The sequence below is a fragment of the Ceratina calcarata genome, unplaced genomic scaffold, assembly GCF_001652005.2.
Source record: "Ceratina calcarata isolate Rehan_Ccalc_2016 unplaced genomic scaffold, ASM165200v1 scaffold569.2, whole genome shotgun sequence".
Taxonomy (NCBI): domain Eukaryota; kingdom Metazoa; phylum Arthropoda; class Insecta; order Hymenoptera; family Apidae; genus Ceratina; species Ceratina calcarata.
The window spans coordinates 28,500-41,271 of NW_017176894.1; the positions used below are offsets into that span (position 1 = coordinate 28,500).

The 12,772-nt window shown below is 35.6% G+C and overlaps 2 protein-coding genes across 3 annotated transcripts in view; both read left to right on the top strand.

Annotated features, from left to right (window-relative positions):
- Positions 1–6,857, top strand: part of LOC108629516 (uncharacterized) — a 16,798-nt gene extending 9,941 nt beyond the window's left edge. For both annotated transcript variants that reach the window (XM_018032259.2, XM_018032258.2), the window contains exon 2: positions 2,825–6,857. In XM_018032259.2, coding sequence (XP_017887748.1) covers positions 2,861–4,492 — 1,632 coding nt within the window. In that variant the 5' untranslated portion in view covers positions 2,825–2,860 and the 3' untranslated portion in view covers positions 4,493–6,857. The remainder of the gene's footprint in view (positions 1–2,824) is intronic.
- A 266-nt stretch (positions 6,858–7,123) lies between these two features.
- On the top strand, positions 7,124–11,405 carry nes (lysophosphatidylcholine acyltransferase 3 protein nessy). Its single transcript, XM_018032056.2, has 8 exons — positions 7,124–7,621; positions 8,658–8,765; positions 8,905–9,027; positions 9,492–9,607; positions 9,707–9,877; positions 9,953–10,192; positions 10,318–10,626; positions 10,867–11,405. The coding sequence occupies exons 1-8, from the start codon at positions 7,537–7,539 to the stop codon at positions 11,137–11,139; spliced, it is 1,425 nt and encodes a 474-aa protein (XP_017887545.1). The 5' UTR covers positions 7,124–7,536; the 3' UTR covers positions 11,140–11,405.
- Positions 11,406–12,772: the final 1,367 nt, after the last annotated feature.

Consider the following 12,772-nt stretch of genomic DNA (forward strand, 5'->3'; position numbering starts at 1 on the left):
ATATAAATTCTGTTCGTCTGATTAGAAGATCAAGTAGGATTACGTTATCTTAATTTAATTAAGAGATCGAGTTCTTTCGAATAAAGAAAAAACGATTGTTGATAAAAAAATGTTCATATTTATTACTTTTATCCGAAGCACGTTTGATATGATTTCATTGGCCTCGTATTTGGAATTGTGCGTTCCTGGAATGTTATCACGGTAATTATCATCATAGGCTCCGACAATATATTTATATACATCGTAATTTCGTTATTGATAACAGGAGTTGAAGTGGTAGTAAAACATGAAAGAGTTTGGTGGAAATGATTATGGGGTTCCGGTTAATAATACCAATTCATCGATGACGCGGCGCGAAATCGTTTCTCGAAATCGACAAACGGCATCAACGCGTTCATTTGGGACGATGAATATTTACTGTAACTGTTATAGGTTTCTTAATCGTGGCACGACAATGATTCCGGGGAAAATGTTTTGTTCCCTAGAACTATTGCGTCCTGGGAGAACAATGATTCCTTTCTACGTCCGCGTCGGTGTTTACAACGGCGAACCTCGCCGTGTGTAACAGTTCGCGTCTTCTAACAAATTTTGCAAATTATGTAACAATTTGCGAAGAGATGTTTTAAAATTACCGATAAAAATTCTATGTACTCATCGTCCCGAGTCGAAAACTTCTCATTGCTGCAACGACGACGTTGTGTTTGAACATCTTTTTAGCAAAATCAAATGTTTGTTCGTCAAATTGAAGCGAATAAAGATACGCGGTGTATTTTTATATTATCATTCAAGGTTTGGCTTTTTAGTTGCGCACACACGAGAGGCCGGGGCGGTTTATCTCGCGCGAGGCGAGCAAATATTTGGAAAAAGCTCAGGGATTATATGATTGATAATAGGAAAACCAGTAGTAGTGTCGCGGCGGGGCTGGCCGGGGGCAGGGATTGTCAGTTGGTCGGCGAGGCTGATAGTGGGGTAAAGAGATGGTGGGAAGTTGGAGAGGCCAAGAACAACTTCTAAATGGGGGCTTGGCCTTCTGGCGTTGCGACACGTTCGTGGAAAAGCGGCTCCGTGCCGCTTTACTAACACACGCACGTCGCTCTGCCACGTGGCCCATTAAAGCACAATGGGAAAAGAAGGCAGCTGCGTTGTGTGCGCGGACGATGTCGAAAGATGCGACTCTATTCCTGTGTCGAGATCACGGGAGAATGCGGCACCTGGTCTCGAACTATGAATTGTCATCTCGTACGTGGAAGTGCGCGCGTACACGTGTACACCAAACTATCCAAATGCTCACTACAATCAACTTCCCCGGATGGTACTTGAGTTATACAACTTCTCGAAAATATGATCGTTACTGTATAATGAATCTAATAAACCTTGAATGAAATCAGACGTGAAACTTATAATACCATCGTCTATTTCCAACGATCTATGAAAGATTAGTATAAAACGTGAATGAATGTATTAGACACTTATTATTAATGATCTTTAGAAGAAGAAATACTAAGGCTTGAATGTTGGATGTCGAAAGAGAAATTCTTGCATAAGAAAAGGTTGAGTGCAGCGGTTGCTTATATAAACTATAAAAAGTTCCTATTCTATGGAAGTGTCAGCTGATGTTCGGCTGTTATTATTTAAATAACTGAAACAGTGACAGGGTCAACGGACTCTTATGTCAACCGAGTGAGTCGGCAGGGATGGGAGAGGGAGATTGTGTTCACGAGAAATCGATTTGCGTACGGTAGATAATTTTTGTTTTCTCTTTTCCATCTGTTACATTTTCACGCGCATGCTTCTGCATTTTATCAAGCTTCATGACGTCACTATTGCGAGTACGCCAATTATTTCAATTACAAAAGAAAATATGATAAGATTTGCTCAACAGTTACTTTCAAGATTCACGGTGTTTTCATTTTGTGTAATGAGTAATTTTTGAAAATCGAAAATGAAAACGCTCTGTCGTATTAATTAGAGAACCTAATTCCTGCTTTGTTTGTTTAAATTATCAGGGAATTGATTTCGAAACGATTTCCACTAAAGCATTACTAATCGTCGAGTTTCCCAAGGATTGGAAGTAATTTGATTTCATTGGAATTCCTTTGTTTACTACGTAACGCACAATTATTCACTGTTTTCTCTTTATTTTTTTTTTGCGTGTGTCGACCAAGCTCATAAGAACACCGTTCGAACACGAAACGTTTTATTCCTAGAACGAGAAGCAGTTGCATAAACCATATAATTATTTTATGTGTAATTCGATTATACGTATATAATGTAACAGGAAAATGTATACAGATGGATCATGTAACCAGTTACGAAATAATCCTTTCCTAATTATCGAACTTCAATTTTGCTAACACGAATCCGTCGATTAAACTAAATGTAAATTGGCAAATGTCAAAGGTTCAAGGTTTCACGCGTTATTGTTTAAAATTCGCTATACAGCACGTTAGCCGTGCGACGTGAGGCAGCGAGAAAAATAATATTCTGGAGGCGTGTCAGTATTTTTAGTTCGAACAAATTTTCATGGAATATGACTTACGTAATGCGGTCAATTACGTAAATTATGCGAGTCACTTATAAATAATCATGTACAGGTATCGAGTGGAACACGATTTATTATAGGTTTATCTGATGAATCCTATTACGCTTAATGCAGATACCGTTTTTTTTTCGATCATACATCTGTAATCATTATTTGCATTTTGATCAGTTGTTAATGCATATTTTCTGAATTCGTTACCAGATCTATTTTTAATTTATTACACAATATTACTACGATTTCGAAAGATTATTTTAAAATAAATCCTACGCTTTCTGTTTGCAGATGTGTTATGCTGAGGGCGGAGTATTCCTATGAAAAATGTTGACAGTGATGTGCCCGAACTGTCGTCACCGATTCCCAGCACCAGGTTGTTGCGAGCCGCAGAACATGAACGAAGATAATACTTTAATCCATCCGACAACCTGTTACTACGGTGGCCTGTTAGTTCCTAAAAGCTATAGCGGCGGTGGCTGTATCATAAACGCGCCTACCATTATTCATAGCCAGCCCGTTATAAATTCGTTCAACTGTCCGCCGATGACGTTCGACTTCGAAAAGCCGAGGATCGAGAAGTTCCAGAGCTGCGGGAAAGACACGCAATTTTTCGAATTGCCGCTGATAAACGAAGAGGCGCGAAGAACTGAGGGCGGATGTCAAATAACCACGAGCTGCGACTTAACCGGTGGAAGCGTAACGATAACGACCCCGAAGATACAATCCGGAGGTTGCGTGATACAAAGCACGGACGCGGGAACGCTCATGCAAACGCCGCACGTGGAAATTCGTCCGAAACTGTCAGGCGGTGCATGCCTCGTACGGAACACGTTGTCTATCGACGGTCAAGAAACTTCTGTTCAAGAAAACTTGTCTCGGAACGAGGGGATGTTCTTAATACCACCGAGTGGTTGTCAAGAACTGCCGGGAACTCGAAGAGCCACGTCAATGGGAAATGAGGAGAAACCGATTTTCTCGAATTTGATCAATGTGCCGATGCAATTCCAGCAAGCTATGAATTCGAGGAAACCCGAGGAATCGGAGTCGGGTAGAAACTTCAATTGCTGCTGCAACAACGTTCAGAGTCTGTACAATGTGAAGCCGAATGACGTGCCGGTATCGGAGAACCGTAGCCCCGCGGTTGCGGACTCGAACTCAGCGGGGGTACAGATTCAAGTGAACGCGACCGTAAAGCTTCCAGCGAGCTTGGGACAGTGCACGGTAAATATAACCGCGACTACCACGAACCCGCCCAATTCCTTATCAGGCGCCACTTCGAGAACCAAGAATAATTTCAACGGCGGCGGTTTGGTACAGAAAAACGAGCCGCAGAACAACGACGCGGAAGAGAATTTCGAGGAAAGGAGAGATAGAACACCGACCACGCCTGTCTCGTGGCTGATGCCGTGTCCCTGGAGTTTCGACAGATACATGATAGACAGGGATGCGGCCAGACTGAGCGAAGTTAAAAGACTTTTTCAAGCCTGCGGCTGGTACCACGAAGGCCTCAGCTGGCAGCAGAGCGAGAATTTATTGAAAAACGCCGCGGTGGGCAGATGGCTGATGAGAGACAGTTCCGATAGCAGATACATGTTCGCCGTGTCCGTGCAGACTGCCAGAGGACCTACCTCTGTTCGAGTTCACTATTTCTTGGGACAATTTCGACTGGACGCCGAGCCAAGACTCGCGTTCGCGATTCCCCTCTTCGATTGTCCTATCAAAATGCTCGAATACTACGTGGAGTATTCGAAAAGTGTCGACGAACATCGAAAAGAGGTCTGGGTGGATTACAGCGGGCAACTTTATAGCGAAATTTATTTGACCAAGCCTCTAGTTAAAGAAGTTAGATCCCTTAGTCACTTGGCCAGGTTGGTCGTTAATAAATACAAATTACCCACTAAACACTTGCCACCGTTGATTAGAAATTATCTAGCCGAGTATCCGTACACTATTTGAAAAATGATGCATAATGTTTCTTTCTGATTTCTGGACCTGACGGTAATTTGCACATTGCGCCAGATCGATTAAAAGTAAATTTATTTTGATTAATGAACTTATTCATTTAAATTCTAGTGGAGTGAATTTTTTCTTTGATTAAGGATCGATAAAATTTAGCTGTTCATAGGAGGATTATTTTAAAACGAGATCAAAATTTTAGAAATAATTCTATACATTTATTTTCGGTGATTCCAGAAATCAGAAAAGCCTCTCGGAAATGATACGTTTATTTTCATACATTTTAAAAACAGTTTATATCAAAGTTTTCAATTAAATGCAAGACAAAGTCTAGTATAGTGAGATAGCTGAAAATTAAATTGACACTTTCGTGAATCGAATCGACGGAAAATAATTCCCGGTATTTTATTAAAGACGTGACGAACTGTTGGAGTTTATCAACAAAATATGAAAGTTAAACGAAAGTGTGTGTAATCTTGTTCGTAGTCAGTAAAGCATAATATTGTACGATCGACTTATTCGACCGAGCTTTTATTTCTCTTTTCAACATCTTCTTGGATGGCAGGGTACCATTTACATACCCTGCGTGGACCAATCAAAGTGACGCTTTTCCGTTCACGATTAATTAATTAATTAATCGAACTGTCATCAAACTCTTTCGAGGATCTGAAATTCTTTTTGGTTCATAAGCATTGACGAGTAATTATTTTCTACATTACGAAAGACACTGATTAAACGAATGAATTCGATTTAAAGATACTGCACTGTCCATGGACGAGTAAAGTAATCAAATTTCATAAAAAGACTCGGTCGGTTCTGATATTTCTCGAGCGATGATTGGCAATTTTCTTTAGACAGATCACGAACTATCCAGGCTTTCCAAGAAGAATTGCGAATCATTGCTTTAAACCTTACAACTGATTAAGAATGATAAGAAATGATATTAAAATCGGCTTGTAAGAAGAAATCGTAAGGCAGTATTAGAATTTAAAGCGTCGATTTGACTCTTTGTTAAGGCACTAGATTAACGTACGATCCTATTAATTATTAATTAGTAAACCGATTGTATTCCATAGCCAAGTGAATTTGTACGAACGGAATTCGACTCATCGAGATGCCTGCCTCTTAATGTTAAATCAATGATGAACTTTTCTTTTCAACTTTCAAAGCTAAGATGTTTCCTTTATTATAACTTACGTGTTATGTGTACGTAATTTTGTACGAATCTTTATTATTCAACGCAGTATTTAATAAATTGATCAACTGGACGGTGATAGTTGAAACGAAGAGTTGAAATATGCAGAAGAATCAAACGCTAAATTAATGTAGTTCTTGTTTATTAGCAAGTTTCTTTAAATGGATGTCAATGAGACTGCGTGTGTATGCGTGGACGTGTGAGAGGAAAATCTTTGTACGTGCACGATGGAATAGTAATAAGTAATACAATTGAAGTGTCGATTGTTGCGTACAACATATGATCGATATATTTTTCTAAAACGACGATCTTATCGAAGGAAAGCAAACAATTTTTCTAACGAAAAAACAAATTAGATTATACAGGGTGTTTCCGAAACAGTGCCTCTTTAGACAAAACTTTGTTTGAAGGAATTGCATCGTTTGAGACTATTTCTTACCAACTATGAATGTTGCATTTTTCTTTATTAGTAATCACCTTTTGATAGAGCACCCCGTATAAAACGATATAGAAGGTTTCGTTCATTGTCTCTATATTAGAGATGATCTTTTACACTAACGATATGTACGCAAGGTGTCACAGATTTTACCTGCCAAAAGACATCAGCCTATTCCGAAGGAACACTTTGGAATAAAGTTAACAGAAATGAAAACCAGTTCCATCATTATTTGATACGTCTCTCGCAGCTCTTTAATGAAATGTTTAAGTCTATTTTTGTATAACATTTAACATTTGGCGGGACTGTACTGGGACACCTCGTATCTCTGCCCTTCGTAGATCATTTCGAAATAGGAACGAATCCGGAAAGTTTACCTTTCGGATTAGGAATAAACTTATTTTGGTATTTCATTAGATATATTTTGTAAAATGTAAAATTACTCCACAGTTATCGAAATTTCATGCTGTTCCGTAATCAGGATTTTTACTTATCGCTGACGAACAGACAGTAGAGCTACATTACTAATATTTTTGCGATGTTTGCGTTTATCTCGTAACGGGAATTTTTGCGAAGGGTTAGTTAATTTTCAATTCTTCGATTGTAAAAGTCGCGTTCAAACGAGTATAGTATGTTTGTTATTGGAAAACTGCCACTCATCGAATCCTATGATATGTTTTATATGTATAGTGTGACACGAGTTAAATTATTAAAGAATTATTTATTTCCAGCAATTTATTGGTCATATTTTATTTATCCCTCTCCCATAAAAATCCAGAATATAAGCAAAGTACGTACAAATTGCAGATTTCTTTGTAAATATTAATTCCTGCCGCATTAATAAATTATACAAACTATCGCTAATAATTTAAACGTGAAACTGTTTTCGAAAGGAAAATTAACTTTTGAGTAAACTGTATTAGTTACAATGTTACAAAAACTTGTTAGAACGATAGCTACAATCGCTACAATTAAAATGCGATAGATAATGAACTTGGAATTTTAGTGTTCTTAAATATATCACTTGCTCGACTTATTTTCAACTTTTTTTCTAGTCGTCACATTGTACAATACGTTTGAATTTCTCGACTGTGCATAGCAAAAGTGTCCTCGTTTCGATATGAAACTTTCCGTCGTGATTTATTGACAAAATCGTGCTCTTATCAAAAGCTATAGTCGAACGTCTTTCGGAACGCTTTACTCAGTTATACCAAGATCTCACATTTTCCACGGGTTTTAGTATTGATCTCTGATAACCTTCGAGGTGACACGACGACGATCTATGATATTACTTGAGAAAGTTAAGTGGATTTATCCTCGGTAAAAAAAAGTTTGATAGGAATGTTGTAGAACTTTTCGAAGAAGATAAAGTAACTAAGAAGTAAGGACCAAAACTCTGGTAAAGGAACAAGAATGTCGGGCGGTATTTTATCAAGCTTGTCACACAGTCTAAACATGTCCGAAGCTGCGATTCGGCTAACTTTCTCCATTCTGCTCGGTAATTAAACTTGTTAAAAAAAGAATTGCTTTCTTCTCCTTTCGATATCTTTCTGTCTCATGTCGTGCAAAAAATTGTATCATTAAATTGCTTTAACATAACCTGGACTCATTTGCTTTTACTTAACCATCGACTGCATAACCGAATCGCATTCCTATTTATTTATCGCGTATTTAGTCTTCATTCATTGAATGGTTCTCAGCTTTTAATTGAAATTACGGTATCTCCGGTGAAATATTTTGGAGATCATACTGTTTATAAATAATAGCATCACGCATGCGTGTGCGATCTGTTCCTGAATTAAAATACATCGACAATGATAACTATTATCAGAATATGACACTCTCTGTTGTTTGTGTTCTCCAATTTTCATTGCTGATTAAAAGTTTTATACGAAAACAACTGGACACCAAATTATAATGTGCGTAATTTAATGCTAAACTTTGTTACCTATTTTAGCAACGGAATAATACCGAATTGATTTTTTGAAGATTAATGTTATTATATGTGTTTGACGATTGTAAGAATAAAAACTAAACTGTCATTTCATTGACTGGTAATCTTATTTCTCTCCCATTCCCATTCAAATTGTATTTTCATTTCTTTTATTATTTTATCTCAAATATTCTACAAGTTTTTATATTTTAATTCTGTTTTATATATGAAATTATTGTAACGTTTGGTTCACAAAAAGATTTCATCTAATTTGTATTTGTTTAAATATTCTTATAACTAAATATTAATTTCAAATTAAAATGAAATTAGTAGATGATTCTAAAACCTATCACTCTCTATTAATAGTAATAAGTATCAATCAGGTGAAATAATATGGAGCAAAATCATTTTCATCCTGTTATCATTTTATCATCATGCAATTTCTGTTGAAATATTTACATATAAATATCTTTTAGTATAACAACCTGGCATCCAACGGTTAAAACTAACAAATCCATAAAATCTATGCATAATGTATATAAAGCATCTGAAGATATATCGATAAAATGCAAAAGTAACGTAAATTAAAATAAACTTTCAGGAGTACCTATCGCTCTTCTGCATAGACTCACGTTATATGGAAAATGCCCAAAATGTCAACATATCTTTTTCATGACCTGTGGCTTTCTGATTTGTACATGGAATTACGGTAATTACTTTGGCACTAGCAAAATATTTAAAGAAAAATAAATCAATCTACATTTTAATTTTAACAAATGTAAATATTGATTGAAGTTTAAAAGGAAATAAATATTGTAAGTGAACTTAATAGTAAACGATACTTGCAGGATTTCAAACAATCCATTCAGTAACAACGATATACGTCACGTATCTCATCTTGAAACGTTTTGGTGGTACAAAATTATCCGTTTTTTTAACTTTTGTCTTCACCATGGGTTATCTTCTATATGGTATGAAGAAATTCTAATTTATTACCGTCGCGCAATACTTGAGATAAATCGGTACAAACAGCAATGTGAGAAAACCTATACTCGTTCGAACGTCGAGATAAACCGAATCTCGAAATGATTGAATGTTTAGTATCGAAATCATACGATCAATATTGTTATTTGTGAATTAACTGTTACAAAACAAAAAGCAATTCGCAATGGAATAATTTTACAAGGAACAATTATCACCGTGTTGCGAGTTCCATAGAAATCTCGCGGATCTCAATTAGCGCAGTCGCGTTGATGATAATTATCTTTAAAATAAAGACGTTGAATAAATAAATAGTGCAAAATGATTAGCGATCGAAAGATTATCACACTGCTGCGAGTCCTTATTTAGTAATCGCGCGAATTGAGTAAAGTCGATTATCAGGAATTTCTCAATTAATTAACTAACAATTTGAACTCGATTTCGTCTTTGACAGGATATTACGAAACAAGTACCCAAAGTTATGATATAAAGTGGACTATGCCACAATGCGTGTTGACATTAAGATTAATAGGACTCGCGTATAGTTTGATGGATGGACAGACGCCCGGGGTACGTGCGAGAAAAAGCAACGAATTATCGAAATTATATCCACGCTGCTTCCCATTTAGAGATCATAAAAATTAAAATCAGATGGGATTACCGTTTCAGGAAAAATTGTCTGTGCCGCAGAAAAAAGTGGCGTTGAAGGAGAAACCGACTTTTTACGAGATCGCGGCATATACTTATTTTCCAGGGGCGTTTCTCGTTGGGCCTCAGTTCAGCATGAAAAGGTACTTGGATTATGTGCACGGGCGAGATATAACGCACGTCAGGGATTCCGTAAGTCGTATCATCGAAATACTCATAAAACAAATTATGTAGAATATAAATAATTCGTTTAATTTCTAACTACAGAGCTCTGATGGGAAATACTTAATCAAATTTCGCGATTGCTTCCTATACGGGATTTTCCGTATTTTTATAGGATTCGTATACATAGTACTCTATATCATAGGTACTAATTACGTTCCACACGACTGCTTATTAAGCGATGATTATCGACAATACAACTTTTTCATACGTCTCTTTTTAATCGGCGTTTGGGGACATTTTCATCTTTACAAATACGTTTGTATCTGGTTGCTCGCTGAAGGGGTAAGAAGGATACTTGCGACCATTTCATTCGCTACGTTTTATTAATCAAAAAATATTCTCGCTCCTTTCATTCTTTAATTAATTATTTAATTCCTTGATGGTGTGGAAAGTAAATTTAATTGTAGGTTTGCACTATGTTCGGTTTAACTTTCAATGGAGAGGAGAAAAGTGGTAAACCGACTTGGAACGGCTGCGAAAATGTTAGACTGCTACAGTTTGAAACCGGGATCACGTTCAACGATTACGTTATGTCATTCAATATTAACACTAATACCTGGTGCGCGGAATATATTTACAAAAGATTGAAATTTATGGGATCGAAGGTGTACAGTCAATTTTTTACGCTGTTATTCCTGTCAATCTGGCACGGATTTCATTCGGGATATTACATGTGCTTCTTCTTGGAATTTATTATCATATACGCTGAGAAAGATGTAAGTCTAACTTTGTTTTTATGCAAATGCTGTTTCCTCGTAAAAATAATTATAGAACAATTAGACTCTCTAGATCATCTAGTAGATCAACTGTGGCGAATAACTATTTAATAGCTAACTTTTTATTCATTCCTGACATATTGATTCACTGAAATGATTTTCTCATTTTTTAAGTGATAATTTACTTACTGCCAACGGAATATTATTAACGTAAGTATAATTTTCTGTTAATTCTTATAGTTGACTGAAATATTGGAGAAGCAAGAGAAGATAAAAAGATTGATCGAAAGGCGACTCGAACTTCGAATTCTAACTTGGATTTTCATGAAGGTGTTCTCGCTTATCTTTATGGGTTACGCGCTTGTCGGTTTTATGTTCCTATCGTATTCTCGTTATCATAAGGTCTATTCTGCCGTTTACTATTGCGGCCATATTATTTTCATGTCTTACCCGATCGTAGCTATACTATTGAAGAAATTTTTTTTTTTAAATAGTCAAGCAAAAATTGACTAGGGGCCGAACTAAATTTTTGGAGGACAAATCATTGTTATTTTTCTATTGCATGATTTTTGGGGGAATTACATAAGAGAAGTCGATTTGTCTTCGATTATTATCATAATTACTTAACTAAAGTACGCATATTACTAAAGTACAATAATAAAAGTCTTTAGTTATTATTTTTGGGAGACGGCAAACACAGAAGCATAATATATATTATTTAATTAGGGATACTTTTGTATAAACAGGAGAGAAAAGATTTTAAGATCGATTATTTTACAAATAATAATTTTTGGAGGAACGATATATCATTTTTTGAATGTTTTTGACATTTTTATAATGATTGATGATTTTATTTGATATCGTACGTTTTTTAAGGCCAGTAGGTAAAAGTATGTATTGGTCACTTTTTATGTCTGTATTTGGTAACTAATATGACTGATATATTTTAAGTCATACTGATATGATATTTCTATAAAGTGTATCAAATAATTAGAAGAATTTTCAGAATTGTTACTTTGGAAAAAGTCTCGAAGAAAACAGAGAATTATTGTAAACGTAGTAAAAGTACAGAGAACATTATTTTTCGACATCATTTTGAGTAATAACACTAAGTATGAGGAATCACGTAACTGATTAAAACAGCGATTATAGGAACTAGTCAAACAGATGTTTGTACAATTTACGAAACGATCTATAAATCCCGGTTAAGTTATTACAGACTTTGTACGTGTCACAAAACTCGAATAATTTAATACGTATAACAAGCCCTATTTTATATCCTTGTTAAATATGCTCTTAGATCGTTTATGAAACAAGACGTAAAAAGAATTCCTTTATCGAACAGAAGGCTGATACTAATAATTCTTGTTTTTATATGGTTGCTAAAGCTGAAAGCTTGTTTATAAGGATAAAAATCCAGAACTGAGTAACAAATTCATATTCTATGTATAAACATATGTGTTTGAAACTGTATAGCATAGTGGTGTGCCATATCTTTGCTGAAATCAATGTCTGTGATACGTGTACATTTAATACAAAAAAGACACGAATTTAATATTTAACATTGCATCAAGTGTATTAGCGTGACTAGATATAAAAAATGCATGCAAGTGATACGGTCACTTGTTTATCACTTAACTACAGTACTTATCTTGTCCTGTGATCAATTTTTATCTTACGATTTCTGATGCACACGATAATAATGAGACAAATAAAAATATTGAAAAAATAAAAGCTATTAATCCTATTAAATTAATGAAAGTGCTTACTTCAACTATCTTTTCCAAGATATTTTCGATAAATTACTTCTTTCTATTTACGATATATGTTTCAATCGCATAATTGTATCGTTGCAATGCACCTACTTACGTATGAGTGTAAAAGCGTGAGTAAGCGTGATTTGGAAATGAAATGGACACGAGAAAGTTGTTCAGTTTTACCATCAATTAATATGCCGCGTACGTACTTATATGTTGAACATACGCTAAATATGCACTATGCATATAATGTGTACGCACTAAGACAAATAAAAAATGATATTCCCGAAGCCTTTTAAAAGAAATACAAGTTCTTATCTATCTCAAACATCTGTAGCGTGTAAATTAGCATTTAATGAATGTTGACGCTTTTAAAAAATAATGAATTT

What these genes read in the sequence shown, in the direction of transcription:
- nes (XM_018032056.2), top strand. Translation starts at nt 7,537, where the DNA reads ATGTCGGGCGGTATTTTATCAAGCTTGTCACACAGTCTAAACATGTCC. An exon ending in AACTTTCTCCATTCTGCTCG is followed by an intron (nt 7,622 to 8,657) that starts GTAATTAAACTT and finishes ATAAACTTTCAG; the next exon opens with GAGTACCTATCGCTCTTCTG. An exon ending in TCATATACGCTGAGAAAGAT is followed by an intron (nt 10,627 to 10,866) that starts GTAAGTCTAACT and finishes TAATTCTTATAG; the next exon opens with TTGACTGAAATATTGGAGAA.